Here is a 23,510-nt window from a genome sequence, read left to right on the forward strand (position 1 = left end):
ATGAAAAATGTGCTTATGTAGCTGACGATGTTTTAAAATTTACCATATTTTGCACATATAATCTGCCAAACGTTTTCCACCAATAAAAGTGCATTAACTGAACGAAAAATCCATAGGACCTACTCTTCATATGTAGCTTAGTAGGTCCTGTATAAAAATATTACATTAAGAGAGTTTAAAAAAGTTGAAAACACTTGGCACTTTTGTTGATCAAAATATGATAAATTTCCAAATGACACTCTGAACATATACAGATTTTTCATATTTTTTGTAGTGAATATAAAACCTCAAACAAAGCTGCATATGAAAGCCTTAGGTATAAGCTGTAACACAAAAAAAGATTGAAAAAGTTTCATCCAATGCATATTAAGATATAATGTTTTAAAAATGTGTTCAAAAATCTTATAAGTTTTACTAAAAGTTCTATAACTTTCAGAAAACTTATCCGATCTCGCTCAAAATTTTACCAATGGAGCCTTAATATATGGGTTATACATGGTCAAAATTTCAGCGTTTTTGATTGACGAATAAAAAAGTTATAAACATTTAAATGGAAAATTATTTTGACCAAAAAATTGCTGTACGGACAATTGTTTGATACACTGTATATGCATGTGCATCACTTTAAATGAAAATGCATGTAAGAAATCAAAGAAAAAGATTATCAGCGCATTTTGGTGATGCATCTCTGAGTAGAAGTTGTTGAGAGTCGACCCCGCTGTGCTGTCAAAACATTTCAGGCTCAGTGAACTCAATGTTCATCGGTGCACTCGTCTATACACTGAACGGCGGCTTGCGGTGAAAATTACTATTCTGAGGGTCAATTTAAATACACAACGCCACTAAATTTGTGCAGACTGAGTTTCGTTTCAATTCAACAGAATTGTGTTTTCAATTTTACCATGGACTTGATTTTCAATTAAAAAAAAAATCTGTTGGCAACCGGATTCGAACCAAGAACCTTGACATCACCAGGCTCGCACGCTACCACTCGGCTATCGAACTGGTTGATGTGAGAAGAAACAAAACGCACACAAGAAGCGTTGGTGGGTCGATGATCATGTTTTGCCATGGTAAATTTAAAAATATTTTTATGCTTGTCATTACTGCAAGCCGCCTTTCAGTGCACACTAAAATCCACAATTTCAGCTCGGTAATGTATTTTACCGAGTTTGCTCTGTAAAAGAAATTTATTAACGGGCGATCAGTTAAATGTTTACTGCTTAACCGATGTCCGCTTTCACTTTTACTGATCGCACTGTAATATAAAAAGGAAAAACGGATATCAGTAATATAGATTACCGAGCAGCTCTGCTGTTACTTAATGCTCGGCACGTTTCTTAAGCTCCGTAGTTAAACATACCGAACACTCAGTAATTAAATGATAAATTAACCGAGCTCCGTAATCATTTTTACAAAGTATTCAGTAACGCAGTTTGCTCCTGCGATGATTGCTGTGATTGACGCCATGTTGAAACAGATTCGTGGCAATTCGTGATTATTGTGGTTCTTGTTGTTTTGTGCTTGTGGATACTCATAAAAAGTCAAGATATCGACAATAACTCAATTAAGTAAGTACGCTTCAAGTATTTAATAGTGTATATGAACTGATTTTAACGAAATATTACAGCAAATCGTTGGCAAAACAAATGTACCTTGGCGCTGGTAGACAGCTCCAAATGCATCCAACACGGAACAATCACCGCCATCTTCCAGTGGATGGACGATTTGATGACGACTTCCAAATCCCGAGCCAAATCCTACAGCGTACTGCCTATTTGAGAAAGCACATTGGATGTGACTTTGTTTTTACTAGAAAAGCAACAATTCTGCATGCAATAAAACCAAAATTAACTTACACTTTCATTTTTTTTTCATATTTCGCTTTTTTTGCCCTCAAAAAGTTTTTATTGCTGAGGATCTCGATTAATCGGCTATATCGGAGCAGAAAAGTTGCTGATTACTCGGTATTCAAATAACAGAGTATTCAGCTCTTTTTTTACCGAACACCTCGGTTGTTTTTGACATTTTGTCCCAAATAATGTAGTACCGAGTGATCGGTAGTCGAATTCAATTACCGAGGTGATTACCGAGAGCTCAGCTGTTGAGAATTCGGTAATCTGATAACCGAGCCCGGTAATAAAAGTTAAGTGTGTGTATAGTTCAATCCCTTCAATCACAGAGAACAGACATCCAAGTCCAGTTCCGAAACTGTGTAAGGAATTTAACGACCATTTGAAATCGGCAACACAAGTGGCAATAGCGTGGCGCTGCAATCGGTTAATATCCCATACTAATTTAATTCACCACTTGAAATGTTTCAATTCACCACTGACTGTGGCAATATGGGGTTTGGTGGCGTTAATGTTGTCACCGTGTATTGGTTTGCAACCTTACTCAAGTAAAGATTCAAATCCTCCCAAGCAACCAAAAGTTCGGATAAAATAGCATGTTTGGGCTTAATCAGCTATTCGAAGGAAGATGAATAGCATTCTATTCAGCTCACTTTTTAAGTAATTAACCGAACTTGAGTTCACAAAAAGTACACTTGTGTCGCTGAAAGGAACGCTATTCAGCTTAAAAATTAGCTTCGAAAAAATTAAAAAAAAAAATAAATTAGTCCTCAAAAGTAATTTATTATTATGAGACATTAGTACATGTGTAATCCAAATTGACTAATACCTTGAAATAATTTTTAATGTTTTTTACTTACTGAGAATTGAACTCGGGTTCTCCTCGTTGAAAGCCGGCGCCTAACCACTACTCCATGTATGTGTTGTTAGGCACTGCGGAATTTTACTCAATGTGCTGATATCATTTAGTAGAGCTCAATCAGGTTCGCGTGTGAACTTTCTCTGAACCTCAAGCCGAAGGTTCGAAAGAAGTTTACGTGGAACTTCTTGTGAACTTACATAGTTTGACATTTTCAGTTTGTTTTGGTTCGTAATTGAATCAAGTGCAAAGCAATAAATTAGTGCCAGTGCCAATCATTCAGAAAAGTTTATAAGTTTTCAGTGACAACGATCGCGTCGATTACCGGCACGCTGGTGCGAAAAGTGAGACGGAGTTGAAACATCCAGCAAAGCTGGAGGACTTTTATCCGCAGCCGAAAAAACTACGGCGGAATGCTGGACAGAACAGTTTACCGCTGCGGGGGCAGCCTTTGAGCCACGCAATACGGGTGCTTTGGGTTGATTACAAGTAAGTATGTTGAAATATTATAGTGAAACAAAGTGTACTTGTGAAATTAACACAAGCTGTGGCTGCTACGCTTGATTTTCGCGTGATTTAATTGAATGAGAACTTCTCCCCGGCCCCGCTGTCGCCGAAGTTCAAATGAAGTTCACTTTTGGTACGGTTAATATTTATCCGAACTTTGAGTAGTAAGTTCAAAACAAGTCCGAAACAAGTTCGGAACGGAACATTTCAAGTTGTTGTGATATGCCCAAATGAACTACCCAAGTAACCACAAGCATTATATCATAACATTAATTCCATCGTATTATAGTTTAGCTAATGCAACATAACTTTTATTTTACATCTGTCAAGTAATGAAGCGTTTATTCTACATTATGAAAGCATTGAAGCATTACGAGATTTTGACAGTTCTGTATAGTTCTATAGAGCCGTTGTTAAATGCTTCATTGCATTACCATGTTAAAAGCTTTATAGCAATCAATAATGCAAGCATTTATTACTTTATATGTGCCTTTACTAAAGCTTCCATCGTTGTAAACAGAAAAATATCGCTCAGTTCGAAAAAAAAAACTGTAAAACACTTTTAGAAACAGAACCATTCAAAACAAACCAAAATTTTCATGGATTGCTGCGGAGCACTTAGATTATCATGCTCTGATGTTGCTGTGTGAAAATTTATATTATGTATGGTTTTTTGGGTTTCTGGTTTGGACATGAAAATAATCAGATGCTGAGGGAACAAAAATTATGTGGGGTATCGGTTTCCTTGTTTAACCCGATTTCATAAAAGGAAGAATTGAAGCGCTGTTTGTATTGTTTCTTATTTATTGTATTTTAGGTAGAAGTGAGCACATATGAAAACAAAAAAACAGAATCAACACAGACGAATTTATATTCGAGAGTAATAACTGATGGCATTCAGACCCCGGCACATTTTTTAGAGTTGCTGAAAACACAACTTAATAAGGCACTAGCTAAGTATACTTTACTTTATGTTGCACATTTTTCCAGGTGCAAAATACATGGTATCGTAGCACACAGCATTAGCGCGTCCGAGTTTCATCGTGGTCAGTTTCAGCAGTCTAGGTTCAATTCCCGAAATACAATAAAAAACATCAAAGTGAGAGTATCGGAAGATAAAAATAGATAGAAAAATGATAAACATACTTTTTTTCTTTTTTGACATGATGCATTAAGTGTGCATTCCATGCGATTTGATTGCATTAGCTATAAGGTACAAGCAAGTTATATGCTTTAGCAATCACCACAGTAAAGCTTGCTGTAAATCAACAATAGTAGCGCCACTTTCGACTTTAAACCTACTTTAATGGTGCCTATATGACAAAACAACTTTATATCGCATGTCATATAATACACTATAAAGCGAAAATAATGCTCTATATAAAGCGTCATGGTTACTTGGGTATATTTGAGTTTTAAAGGCACGAAAAAGTTCAACATGAGTTCGGTTAATATTTGATTGAACTCGGTTTTAAAGTTCAACATAAGTTCATTCAGAACCTTTTTTCGACTTTAATGTCGTTTTGAAAAGATGTCAAGAGCTTGTACATGTACTTCTAAGTTCATAACTAATACATAAGGAACTTTTTGGAGATTTAAGTTCAACGAAACTTGAATTGAACCAAACTTAAACTTCTGAGTTCGTTCTTCAAGTGGTATCCGAACTTTTGGTTGCTTGGGACACAACTTTCCGAATGAAATTTGTTCTAGCCTGGATGTCTGTTCTCTGTGCTTCAATCCATATTAGCAGTCTATCTCTGAAATAATTCCCAGCCAGGTTCCCAGTCAAAGCCCGTTAAAGCTCATTTCAGCACATCCACTTCAATATCAGTTGGCGAGCAAATTAATTGATAACAATTAGAATCTTTTACATGGTGTGGATTTTCCTCGCTTCATTGGATTTTCACGTGGTCTATTATACGTGGGTACATACCAACATATGACGATGACGGTGTACTTTGTTTCCATTGTAATAGAGTACATTAATTTCGCCCAAATGGGTGGATAACGACCAAAGCGAAAGTATCGACATTGTTGCAGCGGTAGGAAAACTAATTGGCTGTGGTTGAAAATTATACGCACACTTGTGCAAGAGTGATTTGTCGCCCTTTTCCTCATATCATATCACATGAGAACCACAATTGGGTTTTTGAATTAAGAAAAATGTATCGACTTTTTGATTTTATACGAAAGAGCACCTTTTTCTGAGCCACTATGATTTTTTTCAGATTTTTAGAACTTTATTTTGGTACCTAAAATCAATTTCAAAGAAATTTTTTGAAATCACCTTTTGACAGCTGGGTAACTGTTTGACAGCTCCACCCAGTACAAAATGCGACGAGGGGTGATTGGACAAATCGCTCCCATACAAACTTCAAATTGATTTTTAAATAGGTTCCCGGGCACCAAAATTCACGAAAATTTGGATTTCGGCTCAGTTTCACATGCAGATTCAGAATTTGGAATTATCCCAACACCGCTAAAGAAGCCAATTGGTTTCTTTAGCGGTGTTGAGATAATTCCATATTCTGAACATGCATGTCAAACTGGGCCGAAATAAAAATTTTCATGCTTTTTGGTGCCCGGGAACCTATTAAAATTTCAAATGAAACTATATATGGACGCGATTTGTTGAATCACCCCTCGTCGATTTTTGTACTGAGCGGAGCAGTCTAGCAGTTGCTCAGCTGTCAAAAAGTGATATCAAAAAATCTCTTTGAAATTGATTTTAGGTATTAAAATAAAGTTCTACAAATCTGAAGAAAATCAGAATAAGATGATTTTTTGTATAAAATATTTTTGAATCAATATTTTTTTAATTAAAAAAAAAACAATTGGTAAGTGATAGTTTATTATGTTTAGCTTGAGAAATTGAAGGCCACATCGACTGATAAATTGAAATGATGTAAAACATTTCACAATTTTAGTGTTCAACTGATATTGATTAATTGAACTCTCTTTTAGTTAATTTTGCATCATATATTGAACATGTTAATTATTCTGCAGCGTTTATAAATTTGTAGCAATCAAATGAATAAAAAATTACACAAACATTATGAGTACACCTATTGCTTTCAGATAACTCTTCATTGCAAAATGTATTTCCTATATGTATGTGCGTGCAAACCTTTTTAAGTTTCCTATGGTAACGTAAATTATAAGCACTTAGAAGATTAACGAAATGGAAAACCACCCACAACTAAAAATAATATGTGTCTTTTGACGTAGGACTACGTCTCTGTTTTCTATACCCGGTGTCATCTCAAAATTTATGAAACCAAGGGCGTTACGTTTGAGTGAAAGATTTTAAACGCTCACAGTACCTTTCCCACTGAACGAAATGATAAACAAATCCCGTTATCCGAGAGATGAAACTCCCGCGTTCAATTTGTAATATTCGGTGAACCTAAAAATCATTGATAAATAGTTGAAAAGTTGTTTTAAAGTTAGACATTGAAATCGCTGAAATCTATAAATATGGGTAGCGGACAAATTTTCTCGTTCAGTATACCAACGCTCTCTGATTGGTGCGCATCGTGGGGGCAACTACGATGCAGGAAGGAATGCGATCATGCGAGAGCTGATCGTCAGTTCCATTTCGACCACCGTCGAGGTGACACCTCGAGCTGGGCAGCGGCACATCGACTCAGCGACGACACTTGGCTATCGTTCTGATAGCACCAGGAATCTCATTCACAACAGCAAGCGGCGGGCCAGTTTTCGATTGCGTCTAGCGTTGAGCGCGGAGAAAACCAACACGAATTGCGTGGCATTGTAAATTCATCAAAATCGTCCATTATTCAAACGGTTCTTTTCAGGACCATCGAAAAAGATTTCTCAAGAGTTAATTGGATGAATTTCCACCCTCGATCGAGAAAGGTGAACCTAGTGCAAAGCAAGGACAGAGCGGCGTTTCTCAGCAAAAGCAAAGCCGGTCATTAATCGCATGCACGGCAGCAAGCGGCGGGCCAGTTTTCGGTGGCGTTCAGCATTTAGTGCGGAGAAAACAAACACGCATAGTGGCATAGTGAATTCATTTAATTTTCCTCCTAATTTAAGGACCATCGAAAATGATTTTTCAAGAGCTGTGAATCGGATAATTCCATTCCAACGAACGGGAAAAGTGTAGTACAACCGAAAAGTGAATGATTTTGAATGCTTGGTAACTCAGCCAGCAACAATTATGACGTCTAATTGTTCCACCCGTACTTTGGCAACGCATTATCATATCCGGACCATTTTGCGTGAAAAATGTTTCAATTCTAACATTTTCCAAATTAAAATGATCTAAATCATCTAATATTTTGGTTACATTATCCGTTCAATGGAAATTTTCTCATTTCTCGGTTGATTAATCGTTTGATGCGTCTGGAGCATAAGGGGCGGGTCATGCAAACGAAATTAACTGAAAAGCCAGCCGAATGGGAGGAGCTTCATCTGCCAATCTAGGGGTATAAAAGCAGTGTTCTCTGTTTTCTTTCGTCATTTTCGTTGGATCAGTCAAGGAGGTTGGAGGTGGATGTCACCTCCAGCAAGGCAGCAGCACAACAACCCAGCGACTACTCTCGGATATCGTGCTGATGATAGCACTTGGAATCGCATCCATGGCAGCGGCGGTGGGCCAATTTTCGACGGCGTCCAGCATTCTCCGCACTCCGCAGCGAAAACCAACACGCATTGCATGGCATTTTGAATGCATCAAAATCGTCCATTATTCAAACCGGTCCTTTTCAGGACCATCGAAAATGATTCCTCAAGAGTTAATTGGATAATTTCCAACATCGATCGAGATGTAGTGCAACCAAAAAGCAAAAGACAGAGCATCGTTGCCAGCAATAGTGAAACTGGTCATTATTGTAATCCACGGCGGTCCAGTTTTCGGTGGCGTTTATCATTCAGCACGGAGAAAACCAACACGCATTGCGTGACATGGTGAATTCATGACATTTCGTTCCTAAAATCGTCAATTAATCAAACGGTTTAGGACCACCGTAAATTATTCCTTAAGAGTTTGTGAATCAGCTAATTTCATTCCATCGAACGAGAAAAGTGTGGTGCAATTGAGAAGTGAAAGATTGAATACTTGGTGGCCCAGCAATAATGATGAAACCGGTCACTAATGGCCTAATGGTTCCACCCGGAATTTAACAACGCATTATTCTATCCGAACTATTTTGCGTGAAACATTGCTTAATTAAAATTAAGTTTAAACAATTTTCGAAAATGTTCGAAGGTGAATATATGACGAAGCCACACCTAGAATTTTCAAGAGCACAAATCTGAAGAACCGAATGTCGGTTTGCGCTTAAAAGTTGATCGTTTGGTTACCCGCTGGTGGTTTGCTCATTTCTCGGTTGGTTAGTTGCTTGATGCGTCTGGAGCATTCGGGGCGGGTCATGCAAACGAAATAAACTGGAAAGCCAGCCAAATGGGAGGAGCCTAATCTACTAATCAAGGGGAATAAAAGCAGTGACCTCTGTTTTCTTCCGTCATTTTCGTTGAATCAGTCAAAGGGAATGGATGTCACCTCCGCAGCTGCTCACCAATCCTGCGATGACTCTCGGCTATTTAGCTGATAGAACCAGGAATCTCTAGAATCTGGAACCAGGCATCTCAGGCTATATGGAACAGGGCCCATATAGCCGAGGCGGTAAACGCACGGGTATTCAGCATGACCATGCTGAGGGTAACGGGTTCGATTCCCGGTCGGTCCAGGATCTTTTCGTAAAGGAAATTTCCTTGACTTCCTTGGGCATAGAGTATCTTCGTGCCTGCCACACGATATGCACATGCAAAATGGTCATTGGCAGAGGAAGCTCTCAGTTAATTACTTTGGAAGTGCTCATAGAAGCAGGCTTTGTCCCAGTGAGGACGTTACGCCAAGAAGAAGAAGAACCAGGAATCTCATCCACGGCAGTAAGCGATGGCAGTTTTCGATGGCTTCCAGCATTCAGTGCGGATAATTTTCAATTGTCTTGCCGAAATCTCCTGTTATTTAAAAGGTTCTTTTCAGGACCAGTGAAAATTATTCCTCCAGAGTTATGAATCGGATAATTAAAAGCGACAGACTGAAAACTTAGCAACAGTATAGCCGGCCTCTAATTGTTGTTCGCGTAACTATACAACGTATTGTTGAATCTAGAATATTTCATGAAACTGCAATCAAAATTATCTAAAATTTCGTTAACAGCAATTGGGTTGTTTAGTGAATTAAATATTACCATTTTCTTTAGCCTAATCGAAAGAGCTCATTTTTCTGAGTATTAGGTGAATTTATTGCGTTCCAATTTCTTTGTTTTGATGGTTAAATAAACAAAACAGTTTTAATTTCCGTGGATAGAATGACAGTTCAATCGATAAAGTGACATTTCACCCCGACCAAAAAATTTTCTCCATACAAACTTTAAATGCATTTTAAAAATAGTTCCCGGTCACCAAAAATGATGAAATTTTGGATTTCGACTAATTTTTGGACGGAGATTCCGATTATGCAATAATCTGGATACCCCTAAAGAACCCAATTGAGTTGTGTCAAATACACATGGCTACGGTGGCTCCATCTGTTCATTTCATAGCGGCAATTTTAGTTATTTTAATGATTGTTGCGATCGCAATATGATGTTTGGGAAGCTATGGCTTAACGCTTTTCAATATTATAATCATTCTTTCCTTTCGACGAAAATTCTTTCAAACAACGGTTGAACATTTATCTTCAAAATAAAATAATACTCAACCCTCAAGTGATGGCCAACCGCGCGAGTTACGGAAGGTTTAACTAATTAACATCTTATGAATGCGTTCAGTGAAATGGATCACATAGGTAACAACTTTAATCAACACATCACTCCGCCGATTTGAATTTTGCCAGCATACATTGTGTAGGCCTTTTATCGTCGGTTTCCTGCAATAAGGGCACAACTCAAAAAATGTGAATTTTCAGAATAAGCGTTTGAAATTTGGCAATCATGAAGCACCTCCTGCAAATTCACTTATTTCTCTCATCATTTGATAAAAGTAAACAAATTTTGATTGTTGTATCATTGAAAGGGGCTGAAGGACTATCTGTTTCATGAATTTTTGACAACTATTTTTCAACGACTATTGAAAAAATTGACTGATTTTGAGTTGTGCCCTTACTGCGGAAAATTGGTGAAAATGCCCAAATCTCGCGTTTCTCATCGAATTTTGGAACGGGTCTTTGTGAGATGAAATTTTACATAGTTTTTCATCATTTGCCATCAAAATCTCAAAAATGACATATTTTGAGTTGTGCCCCTATTGCAGGAAACCGACGTTATGTGATAAATTCGTTATGCATTTGTTTACGAAGGTCGGGCAACAATGACACGAAAAATCAGCTGATTTAAGACTTCAAATTAAAGGGCCCATTTCAATATATAAAAGTCGGAACCTCATTCCAGCCTTTGTCCTACGTCAACAATGCGGTTATGTCTCAGACATTACCCACCCCTAGTTTTTAGTAGGAACTCTAAGGAACAACGATTTTCTCCAACAACCTGGTAAATACTAATACAAGCCGGCTAGAACCAGTAAAATGTATAGCCTCTTTCAGCTCTACTCATAATGAGATTGGGATTCTTCGATAGAACGGAACCCATTAATCATTTGCTAACTGTCGCCAGCTGGCAGTGGGAAAGACCCGTAAGGACGTGGCCACGTTCGAAAAATTCTTTCGTCGTCGTTCCGAACTAACCCGCCTGAAAGGGAACAGTTTTTCCCGACCAGACTTGAGCCATAATTCAAACTATATGTCCCACCACTAACCACCTCTTGCTTGCACCATAATGGGACAAGGAAAAACTTTTCCGCACCTTTCAACCTCGCTCGTGCCTTCGGGATGTGCGGCCGGCTGGCTTCCATGTTCGCTTTAGGAGGGGAAAACTTCCTACCACAAACAGATGTATCATTATTGTAGTTTTCCTTCCGCTATTTTCTGACCCATTGACTGCTATTCAGCAATAGGAAGGCAGCACTTATGTTGGCTGTGCGTTGATTGCTTGAAATTTCAGTCAGTTTCAGTAAATTGTGCATTATGATAAAACAAAGGTACCGTCGTTGGGGGTGAGAATGGGTCAAAAAAGGATACTCAAAGATTGTTTGTTAAATAACAAATGCAATTGAAGTCGGAATAACTTTGTATTTAGTATGTATACTCTCCTATGTGGTAATGATAGTTTAGCTAGAAAGTATCACGTTATATGAATTGCTTACTAAACTACAAATGATTGAAAATTGACCCAATCTCACCCCTTAGAGGGGGTGAGAATGGGTCAAAGTATTCGAAATCACCTATCTAAGAATATAAGTTAATTTTATTGATCATATCTAGTAAACCTACTTAAAACATAATGTTATCATGACGAATTAAAACTTAGGTAATTTTAAAAGATGATTAATCCACCTAAAAAGGCTAATACAACCGAAAAAATGGTTGAAATTTGAAAAAATAACGTTTGTATACTGTATCACCATTTTTAGCCATCATCCTCTCTCTCTCTTCTTGGCGTAACGTCCTCACTGGGACAAAGCCTGCTTCTCAGCTTAGTGTTCTATGAGCACTTCCACAGTTATTAACTGAGAGCTTCCTCTGCCAATGACCATTTTGCATGTGTATATCGTGTGGCAGGCACGAAGATACTCTATGCCCAAGGAAGTCAAGTAAATTTCCTTTACGAAAAGATCCTGGACCGACCGGGAATCGAACCCGTCACCCTCAGCATGGTCATGCTGAATACCCGTGCGTTTACCGCCTCGGCTATATGGGCCCTATTTAGCCATCATAATCATCCTCATTGAGATTTTCAACCTCCATGAGAGGAGGGGAGATTACGATGAGGGAGGGGCGCATTGAAAGATTGATTGTAAAAAAAAAACATGATAGTTTTAGTATACTGCATAAGAAATGTTTAACCAAACCCTCCGTTATAAACTCTTATGTGCATGATCATTGGCCTCTATATTGCTAAAGCAAATCACTCCATCTCAAGATAGAGGGTCGTTCAAATATTATGTTAAGTCTATTTTGTGAGCTTACGATATTGCAGTACACTAAAGATTAGCTGATGATTAGAGAAGCTGTCCAAACGCATGGGTGTATTGTTATAAATGATTTTAGGCACTAAACGTATTAACACACTCGTTTGACACTTCTCGACATATTTTTGAAAGAAAGTGTGCTTTTATGAAGATACGGTGAACATGGCACCACTCTAACGTCAAATGGGGACTGGATAACAAGTTGAATTTTTAGTTAAGGTTATATACACTCGATAACTTGCTTGACCCAATCTCACCCCCATTCTTAATATTTAGACATAAGGTCGAAAATATTGAGTTTTTAAATAAAAAGAGCAATGACAGCCTGCTTTTTTCATTACATCAACCAGGTAATACCTACAGCTAACCACTTATAAGAAAATTTATGGTTAGGTACTTGTGTTAAACATTACGAAGGAGAAATTTTTTCAGAGTGATTTACTAGTAGTTTCATCATATAAGTTTAGCCACAAATTTAACAAAAAAACGATTATTGCAAAACATCTTATTCTGCATCATGACATGTAAAAACATCTCTTTGAAATAATATAAAGTTTTCAATGTAAATTAGCGATAGTTGATGAGCTATTTCAAATTATATGTTTCTCCGTTTTGACCCAATCTCACCCCCCAGACCCATTGTCACCCCCATCGACGGTAATAATAAATGTTTATACGCTAAAAAAAGATTATTCTCAAATTTTCACTTTTGCAATAATAGCATGGAACGAGCTCACCAATCCATGACCTTTTATTCATCATTCAGTGACGCTGACTGGAAGCGAGTTTTAGACAAGAATCATCACCAATTAGACAATCTGAAAGAAGAACATGGCAAATTATAGTTCAGAGCTTTGGATGCAAATGTTGAAGATTTGATTTTTTTTTTTTATTTCTTTTTATTCGTGAATTTTAACTTAGGCTAATTCTTCACACAGAAGATTTGAAATTACTTCTTTCTGAATCAGTTGAAACCAACACCCAATCCCAACGGCTGTTTAAAGAGTCTTGTACTAACGTAATAGCCGGGGCCAATAGATGTTTATTATCAGCGGAATAGATTGGCTTGTAGCTGCAAAAACATGTTTTGCTGACTCAATGAAATACAGCAATAAAAAATTTAATCCATTGACAAGCTGCTAAGACGCATTATCCCGTGCTTTTGCCCAAACAACACGGGTAAAACAATGTACTGGCAGAGTATACCTTCAGGCGAAGTAATTGTACATGCACTGTGTTTGACCCTTGGTTGACTGACCGGTGCATTGGAATGAGCGGAGCGGCATTGCTCATTACCGTAGTCACCGTAACACACACTCTATAGAATAGGATTTATTTGACGCATTGCAATGTTAAGAAAATTGAACTAAATGCATGGAAACGCATTGGATCTGAATCGTTGTAAATTAGGGTTACCATATTGTTCACCAAGAAAAGAGTACATTCAAGAATTCTGATAAAAGAGTACAAAAGAGGACAGTAATCGAGTATATAAAAATTGATTTCTTTCTATTTTTTTTCGATTAAATACTGTATGACACTCTTGAAGTTTTTAATATTTAAATTCTGTAAACCATACTTGACACCGAAAGGTAGGTAAATTCTCTAACGAAGTGAAAATTTGTTGTATTAAGTTGTGTCTACTTAATACATCACTGGATAGTTATTACAGCAGTTTTTAATCTCAATTTTTTTCAGTATTCATGCCAACTATTGACCAATACAAATACTTGTATGTTAGTGATTTGTTTTCAAATTCCTTTCGTTAAGAATTAGCGAGAACTGTCATTTTTTTCGTTCTTCCGTAGATGGATTTCGTGCAATAGGTTTCGTAAAACTTTTTTTTTGTGAAACGGACCTAGTGTGATGGTTAAAACACGTGACGCTTACGCCGAGGACCTAGGACCGAATCCCAATCCCGACAAATTCGCAAAATGTGAGTTCTTTCTTCGGAAGGGTTAAAATCTCGTTAATACAGATTATAATCTTCTTGTAAGAACTCAATGGAAAATGTAACTCATTGCTTCGTTCAAGACAGTTTAAAAAATTTAGCCTGCTTTCGAAAGCTAACATATTACAGAAACGAAATATTGCGACATTTGCACCCATTTAGACTCGGCCGAAATTCATTCTGGTTCTACCGATACCGGTGCGATACCGGTAATGAAATCCACCGGAGTGTTGCTGGGAAAGTAGTTATTATTGGCAGAGGGTTAACAAATTGGTTTGTGGCGCGAGTGGATTTGAAATGCAGAAGTCGATCAAAAGTTGTGCGTCGAATTGCAATTGCGAGTGTGACGTTTTCCGGAATGCGAAACGCGGGCCGAGCGGGCAAGCAAATGACAAAAAAAAAACTACATATACTAACCATAAAAATGTACGCTGGTCTGAACTTCCAGGAAGTGGTCCCGATTGTTTGGGTTGTGTGGATAGCCTAGTGATTCGGGGACTGTTGGAAGTTTTCGTCAATTTCGGATGTAGCAAATCAATACATGTGCAGCGCACAGAGTCGGTGGACTACGCTACGCTGGAACTAGGTGAGATCTGTCTGATTACATGCTTTATACTCTATACCGATATATCGATACATATCAATTGAAAATTCGCTATTTTCAATATCCGTTCATCTATTGGAAGCTGCTTCAGTTCTGGGCTCTTTCTAAGTTGATGATTGGAAATATAAATGCTTGCAAGGACTTGGCCAGGTGTGTGGAGCTGAGTGGGTCTATGCCATTGCAGATAGTAGCGACATCAGCAATGTCAATGGATATATTCAGCTTTGCAATTCCATCCAAGATTTGTGCAAGTATTCATGCTATGCTATGCTATGCTATTTAGACTCGGCCGAAATTCATTATCATCACAGTCGAATTTCGCACACGACTTCGCAGCGGCTGGCATACACAAGTTTTGTTGAGTTCATCACGGGGGCGTCGGATGCACAACAGGTAGACAAAATCAGTTTGATTAGTGTGAAATGTCGCTGGGAAATGATGATTCAGTGGATTCTCAAATTATCACAGTAGTCTAAACATCAACAAGAAACCCAATACTTTCGTTATTATTTACCCTTCCGATTATTGCACTTCAAGGTGAAGCCTTTTTTGCAAAACAAATTAATTAACGACAGTTTTAATCATAATCTGAAAGAATTAGTGTGATTTTGATGGAAGAAAAGGAAAATTAAGATGGCCTTTCTTCTGCAGATAAGACCAATCGTTAAGTGATTCTAATTTGTAGCATACTGTTTTTTTACTACTTGTAAGGATATTTTGATTGATATGTATATTTAGGGGTTGTTGTGGGGAGTTCGTCCAAATCTTGATTAGCAAACCAATTTTTATGAATGGTGAGCTTAAAGCTAAAACAGAGATTTATTAGCATGATACTTAAAGGAATTCAGAGCAACTTACAAATTTTGGTGAACTCTCAGTTCGGAGAGGTATCGTATCACGATCTTATTGGGTCGAATTCAACGTATTATCCGTACTATAAATATACGTTTTATCAGTTTGCCTGTTTTAGAAAATAGTAATTGCTACTTACGTCTTCAACCTCTATCTAATTCAAGATGATTTAAGCAATTTTGGCTTGAATGTTTACGTCCTACTGATCAATGTCCTGTTTAGGCTACAACAATAATATTAGTTCACTGATTTTTAATAATTCAAAATATGATGACAAATTGTAAATAATTCAACACAAAATACCTTTTAACATCTAGAATAACCAATTTAGTTTTAGCTCAAGTATTTTAGCACTATTTTCATTAGGTTTCGTAGTAGAATAATCAATTTATCGCTAGGATAAGAACTGCATGCTAACTCGACATAACACATCAAATCACATAGTCATTGTTTTTGTTCACTTCGTTTGCCTTCCAAACATCTCATTACTCTTTGCTTCTGTCTATGCTATGCCCGGTCACTGTGTTGGTTCAATCAGTCGACCCTTCGTATGACCACAGTATCTTCAGGCCACAGTTGAACTGTTGCAGGGGGGTGACGTGACATCCCCCCTCCCGTGAATCCTAGTCGCTTCCGGTTCCTTCAGGACTTCCGCATCAGGTTCACCTTTCTCCAGCACGTCGAGAACTGCCAGCTTCACTGCTGGACGACGAAGAATACCGGATGCTGTTCGGACAAAGGCCTGACGGACCCTTCCGTCACGTCCAGGAATTACCCCTTCTACACGTCCTCGAGTCCACTGATCCTTTGCCGTTCCGCCTACTATCAACACCAAATCTCCAACTGATATGTCCCGTACCTCTTCAAACCACTTTGACCTACGAGTGATCACTGGAAGATATTCTTTCACCCATCTTTCCCAAAATCGTTGTGTGATTGTCTGCGCAAGTCTCCAGCAACTCCGTAGTACCACCGGCGATTCTACTGGTTCGGTTGGTAGCAGCTTGTCACCATTGGAAGTCCCCAAGAGAAAATGGTTGGGAGTGAGGGCTTCCTCGTCCGCCGATTCAAGCGGAATGTACGTGAGTGGTCGTGCATTTATCAGGGCCTCTGCTTCCAGTAAAACTGTCTCGAGCACTTCGTCATCCGGTTTACGAGGTGCGTCCGCTATGGTTCCTATCGCTACCTTGACGGAACGTACGAGACGTTCCCACGCACCCCCCATATGTGGTGCCGAAGGGGGGATGAAAGACCACCGTGTTTTGGTCGTGGTGAATGTAGCAGCAAGGCCGTTGTTCCGTTTTTCGATTTCCTTCTGCAACTCCTTGTTCGCACCCTGAAAACAAGTCGCGTTGTCTGAGTGGAATTCTGCTGGCGATCCCCGGCGCGATATGAAACGTCGCACCGCCATGACGCAGGACTCGGTGGAAAGGCTGTAGACTACCTCCAAGTGAACCGCGCGAACGGTTAGACAAGTAAAAAGGGCTACCCATCGTTTAACGTTGCTCCTTCCTACTCTGACCAATATCGGTCCAAAGTAATCCACTCCGACGAAAGTGAATGGCCGCACGAACGCTTGTAGTCTGGCGGCCGGTAGAGGCGCCATAACCGGAGGGCAAGGAAGGGCCTGTTTTATTCGGCACATCATGCAGTCTCTCGCCACCTTCGCCACTAAGGAACGGAGTTTAGCTATTTCGAAGCGTTGTCGCATCTCGTTGGTGATGGTTTCTCGATTGGCATGGCGAAAACGTCTGTGGTACCAGTCAGTAATTAAGAAAGTAATTGGGTGTTGTCTTGGAAGAATAGCGGGGAACTTAGCTTCAGCCGGTGCGAAGGTTGCAGCACCGACTCGACCACGTAGCCGAAGTACGCCGTGCTGGTCAAGGAAGGGCCAGTTCTTGTAGATTGGGCTAGATTTTGCGACGCGTCGGTGACGCGTGTTCGGAGAACCTTGCGTTTCCGATAGAATGGCGATTTCTTCGGGGAAAGCTTCAGCTTGCGCAATCTTCCACAGTATCACCTCGGCTTTTTGTAGCTCATCTTGATGAAGAACACCCAGTTGTAGATCAGCACCTCGTCGTTTACGGCGTAAGTTTTCAATGAATCGAAACACGAAGCCCATTGACCGGTGCAGTCGGGACCATTGACTGAATCGACTAGCGTCAATCAACGGTGATGTTGTAACATGGGAAAGGCTGGGTCGAAGTTCTTCACACGTAGTTGTGGAGAGCGTTTGCTGAGGCCAGAATTCTTCTGATTGATGAAGGAACGATGGGCCGCTGAACCAGGAGCTGGTGGAGCTGAAATTTGGACCCTTTTTCCACTTTGTAGCGAGGTCAGCCGAATTCATCCCAGAAGGTACCCACTTCCACTCCTTCACATCAGTCACAGTAAGGATCTCGCCGATACGAACCGCTACGAACTTGTTATACCGACGATGCTCCGAACGGATCCAGGCCAGTACGGTGCTAGAATCGCTCCACAGAAAACGACGGCTGATTTGATAGGTATGGTACCCTTGAATAGATTCCAGTATCCTAACACCTAGGACGGCCGCTTTCAGCTCCAGACGAGGGATTGACAGCACCTTAAGTGGTGCCACCTTGGTTTTGGCGCAGATCAACGATACTTGAACTCCGTTTTCGGTTTCCAGTCGGTAGTAAGCCACGCAAGCGTACGTAGAGTCGCTGGCGTCGACAAGAACGTGTACTTCCAATCGATCGAAATTTTTGGGAAACGGAGAGCTGAAATAGCAACGAGGTATGCGCAAGGTATCCAGTTGCGGGAAATGAGCTATCCATTGCTGCCAGCGGATGCATAGATGTTCACTGATTTGTTCGTCCCAATCGATACCCGAAGCCCATATATCTTGCATCAACACCTTGCCGTGCACGAGGAAGAATGAAGCAAACCCCAAGGGGTCGAAGAGACTCATAATGACTTTCAGGACCTCTCGTTTCGTTGGTGTGTGGTTTTTGTGGAGAATGTGTTGTAAATCATCACGCATAGCAAATGTGTACGTGAATACATCTTCCGCCGGAATCCATTTTATCCCTAAAACTGATTCGATTGCTTCAGCGCGCACAAGAGCGAAGTCTTTCGACGAATCTGGTTCGATCTCCCCAGTTCGTTTTAAAACTTCGTCTTCGTTTGATAGAAAGTTTCGAATCTCGAAACCGCCCTTGGAGTGCACCAGCTTTACATCATTCACCACCTGAATCGCTTCTTGGACAGTTCTGAAGCTATCCAGGTAGTCGTCCACATAGTGGTGCTCCTTGATAGCGGCAGCTGCCCGTGGGTACTGTAGTGCATACTGCTCGGCATTTGTGTTTTGACAAACTGGGCAGACGACGGCGAGCAGGTAGAGCCAAACATTGTGACCTGAACTGCGTAGATCTGCACCGGCTCCTCGGGATGATGACGGAACAAAAACATTTGGGCGTTCCTATCACACGCTTGTAACTTTATCTGGAGAAACATCTCTCTGATATCTCCGGACACTGCGACCGGAAACAGACGGAATCCACTGAGAACTTTGGGTAAAGGAGTGAGTAGGTCAGGACCTTTCAGCAGATAAGAGTTAAACGATATTCCGCTCACTTTGGCAGCAGCGTCCCAGATCACACGAATTTTCCCAGGTTTCTTCGGGTTGATAACGACTCCCAAAGGCAGGAACCAAGTTTTTTGCGTATTGATAGTAGCTGCCTCGGTTTCGTCGACTTTACGTATGTAGCCCTTTCTTTCGAACTCGAGTAGTTGTTCGCTTATGCGTTGCATCATCGCTGGATCTCCACGAAACTTGTTCTCTAATGCCTTCATTCTCCGAACGGCCATGGGATACGTATCCGGAAATACCGGATCGTCACCCTTCCATAGCAGACCGGTCTCAAATCCACTCGTCGTACGTCGTGTGGTTTCCTCGAGAAGTTGCCTTGCTCTCTTTTCTTCTTCTGATTCCAGCTTCTCGTTCGGAGCGGCGACGCCAAGACTTTCTAACGTGAAGTAATCTCGCAGCTGGTCGTTTAGGAGGTCGTCAGAAGTCACTGCTGCAGCCGTGTGGAAGTTTACAATCGCCCTTGGAATAGGGGTTGGAGAGGCGCGACCGTATACGCTCCATCCCAAGCGGCATTTTGCGGCTATGGGATCGAACGGTCCTCCTTCACGAATCCTTAGCGGTACTCCGAGCCGTAGATTGTCTAGACCGATCAGCAATTTAGGTCGCACTAGATCATAATCCTCAACGGGAAGACCTTTGAGATGCGGGAAACAGGCGGCCATTTCCCTGTAGTTAAGCCGCTGGGCTGGTAGTAGTAGGCAGCTTACTGTTCGCGCGTTTCGCAGTTCAAAGTGATTCTTACTATTTTTCCCAGCTATTTCCAGACTAATCTCCTCCGAATTGAGTTCATTGCGGTTTACGTTCCCCGTCCACTGAAGAGTGAGTGGCTTTCGAGGGCCTGATATGCCCAGCTCTTTGGCAACTCTCTCTTCCAGCATTGTAATCTGTGAGCCCTCATCAATGAATGCGAAAACCGTTAGACTTTTGCCATTGCCGTAGAGTACGACGGGTAGAACTCGAAATAGAGTATAGCCTTCGTTCGATGGACGTTCGTTCGCTGATACATTCACCGAATGCGTCGATGTTGTGGGAGCAGTATTTGGATGGAGAAGAGTATGATGTTTGAGTCTACACCCCTCGATTCCACATCCTTGCCACGACTTGCACGGCCATTTGCCATGATTGTTTAGGCAGGTTCGACACAAGCCCATATCCTGCACTTTTTGCAACCGATCCTTCAGATTGAGTTGTTTGAACACGGAGCAGTCGGCCACTCTATGGCCTTCGCGTTCGCACGCTGCACATGGTTTTGGCAGCTTTCGATTGTTTACTACCGCTGACCATGGAGATGCGGGATTGTCGCTCACATGAGTCTGTATTCTCGCTTTTTCTCTCGGTCTCTGATGATTATCGGTGCTCGGTCCTTTTGGTAGACCCGGGAGATCGAAGCTCACTTCGCTAGCCGCGGTAACTAGCCTGGCCATGAACTCGCCGAACGTTGAAACAGTTGCACGTTGATGTTGACCTTTGAAGGTGGCCCAATCCATCCGCATGGGTCCTGGAAGCTTCTCGACTAGTTCCTGCATGAGCATCGGGTTGGCCAAATGCTCCTCCTGATCCGCTGCCTGAAGATGATCGACGAAATTCTGCACCGCCAAACCAAATTCCAAGATTGACTCCGGTCGGTCGTGTCTCGGTCCCGGAGTTCTTCGAATTTTGTCGTGTAACGACCGAATTAACAGTTCAGGGCGACCATAAAGCGTGCGAAGCGTACTAATAACATGTGGTACGTTTCCCGGCAGAAGAAGTCTACTACGCACCGCCTCTCTGGCATGCCCGGTAAGGCACCGCTGAAGACGCACAAGGTTTTCTGCGGTAGAGTACCCACAAGCCACCGTAGACTGCTCGAAACTGCTTATGAAGAGTGGCCAGTCGGCCGGGTTGCCACTAAAGGATGGTAAATCTTTCCCGACCACTTGCCTCGCCGCTATTTGCTGGGGACTAAGAACACCTGGTGGCTCGTGCTGCATTGCACGACTTTCCGCTACAAATGGAGGTGGACGAACCAGCGTAGATTCTCTGTTCAGACCGTTTGGAAGATCGACAGGCTCCAGTAGGGTGCCCCTGTGAGCTCCCTGTAGATCTAGCGAATGGTGTGGTGCTGGTTGTAGATTCGGTAGAGCACTGTATCGATTGGGGGTGCTACAAGATGGCATTGGATGATACGCTTGGTGAACTTGACTGAAATTTCCTCGTGGCTCGTCGGAAACATTCATTGGTGGTGTACGGAGATAGGCCATCGCGGGAAGTGAATGGAATGGCCTCGAAGAAGACACGTATTGCTGGAAAGGCTCTCGGACGGTGGACGAACGAACCTCCCTAGAACTAACGACTCGCCTCGGTGGAAGCTGATTCCGTTGATGTTCGCTGACCAGTTCGGAATGAAGAACGAAGGATGAGCGATGGAAACCTCTCGCATCTTGAGCTTGTGGCTCCGGTGATGGTAACTTCGAGATGCCTTTGCTGCCGATAGGTGCTTCGATGATCTGTTTCGGAACTTCTCTAGGGGCCGGAGGAACCAGTTCAGTTTGAGGACCACGTTGAATCCCCAGAGTTTTCCCTTCGGTCATCCCATGAGATGAATTGGTTGCCAACCACTGCGACACCTTTTCTTGGGAATCCGCCATTGACTCCACTACGCTGCCACGTTCGGAAATCTGTAACACGATTTCGTTTCTTTTCTCCAGTGATTCCCGTCGGATCGACTGTTGCTTCAGCAGTCGCACTTTTTCCGCTTCCAATGCTCGCTGCCGCAAATTTGAGTCTTCCTCTGCCAGTCTCTTCTGCTCTTCTAGCTGTTTCTTCTTCACTTCCAACTGACGTTGTGCTTCTTCCCGTTCCAACTTCATAAGCGCCTCTTCTTCGTCCAGCTCTATTTGCTTCACTCTTGCTTCTTCCTCGATTAATTCCAGCCGTGCTTTGACCACAGACGACCGGCTGCTCGAGGCTATCGATGATTTCTTACTGCCAGCTTTCGAGACGGACTTACCTTCCGATGCCTGACCAGACGGAATGCGTTTTGTGTGGGATCGTAGACGGGAAGAGATAGTGGAACCTGCAGTATCCAGGTTTTTGCATTGCTTGCATACGAACGGCCGGCTCTGCATGGATTCTTCCACGCCAGCGCAATCAAAGTGCTCCCATAAACGGCACTGCTCACACACGATCATATTGGCTCTCGACGAGTCCGGACGACGGCATGATTTGCAGGAGAACTCGGTATGATCATGATGTCCTTCCATTGTGCTAACCCACGTACAAAATTTCTTTAAGGATGTTGTGGGGAGTTCGTCCAAATCTTGATTAGCAAACCAATTTTTATGAATGGTGAGCTTAAAGCTAAAACAGAGATTTATTAGCATGATACTTAAAGGAATTCAGAGCAACTTACAAATTTTGGTGAACTCTCAGTTCGGAGAGGTATCGTATCACGATCTTATTGGGTCGAATTCAACGTATTATCCGTACTATAAATATACGTTTTATCAGTTTGCCTGTTTTAGAAAATAGTAATTGCTACTTACGTCTTCAACCTCTATCTAATTCAAGATGATTTAAGCAATTTTGGCTTGAATGTTTACGTCCTACTGATCAATGTCCTGTTTAGGCTACAACAATAATATTAGTTCACTGATTTTTAATAATTCAAAATATGATGACAAATTGTAAATAATTCAACACAAAATACCTTTTAACATCTAGAATAACCAATTTAGTTTTAGCTCAAGTATTTTAGCACTATTTTCATTAGGTTTCGTAGTAGAATAATCAATTTATCGCTAGGATAAGAACTGCATGCTAACTCGACATAACACATCAAATCACATAGTCATTGTTTTTGTTCACTTCGTTTGCCTTCCAAACATCTCATTACTCTTTGCTTCTGTCTACGCTATGCCCGGTCACTGTGTTGGTTCAATCAGTCGACCCTTCGTATGACCACAGTATCTTCAGGCCACAGTTGAACTGTTGCAGGGGGGTGACGTGACAGGGGTCTCCAGATAGCCTAGTGGTTAAGGCTATGGATCGCCAATCCGGAGACGGCAGGTTCGATTCCCGTTCCGGTCGGGAAAATTTACTCGACTCCCTGGGCATATGTATCATTGTACTTGCCTCACAATATACAAATTCATGCAATGGCAGGCAAAGAAGGCCCTTCAATTAATAACTGTGGAAAGGTTGTCCGACATTTCGCGGTAAACCATTTCGCG

The 23,510-nt window shown here is 41.1% G+C and overlaps 2 protein-coding genes across 2 annotated transcripts in view; both read right to left on the reverse strand.

Annotated features, from left to right (window-relative positions):
- LOC109413884 (large ribosomal subunit protein eL13) overlaps positions 1–23,510 on the reverse strand; it is a 258,035-nt gene that overhangs the window by 60,710 nt on the left and 173,815 nt on the right. The window lies entirely within an intron of this gene.
- On the reverse strand, positions 1,247–22,541 carry LOC134290259 (uncharacterized). Its single transcript, XM_062857358.1, has 3 exons — positions 19,247–22,541; positions 16,654–19,091; positions 1,247–1,258 (listed from the first exon to the last, which is right to left on the reverse strand). Exons 1-3 carry the CDS (start codon positions 22,539–22,541, stop codon positions 1,247–1,249), a joined length of 5,745 nt encoding a protein of 1,914 aa, XP_062713342.1.

This window comes from Aedes albopictus, chromosome 3, assembly GCF_035046485.1.
Source record: "Aedes albopictus strain Foshan chromosome 3, AalbF5, whole genome shotgun sequence".
Lineage (NCBI taxonomy): Eukaryota > Metazoa > Arthropoda > Insecta > Diptera > Culicidae > Aedes > Aedes albopictus.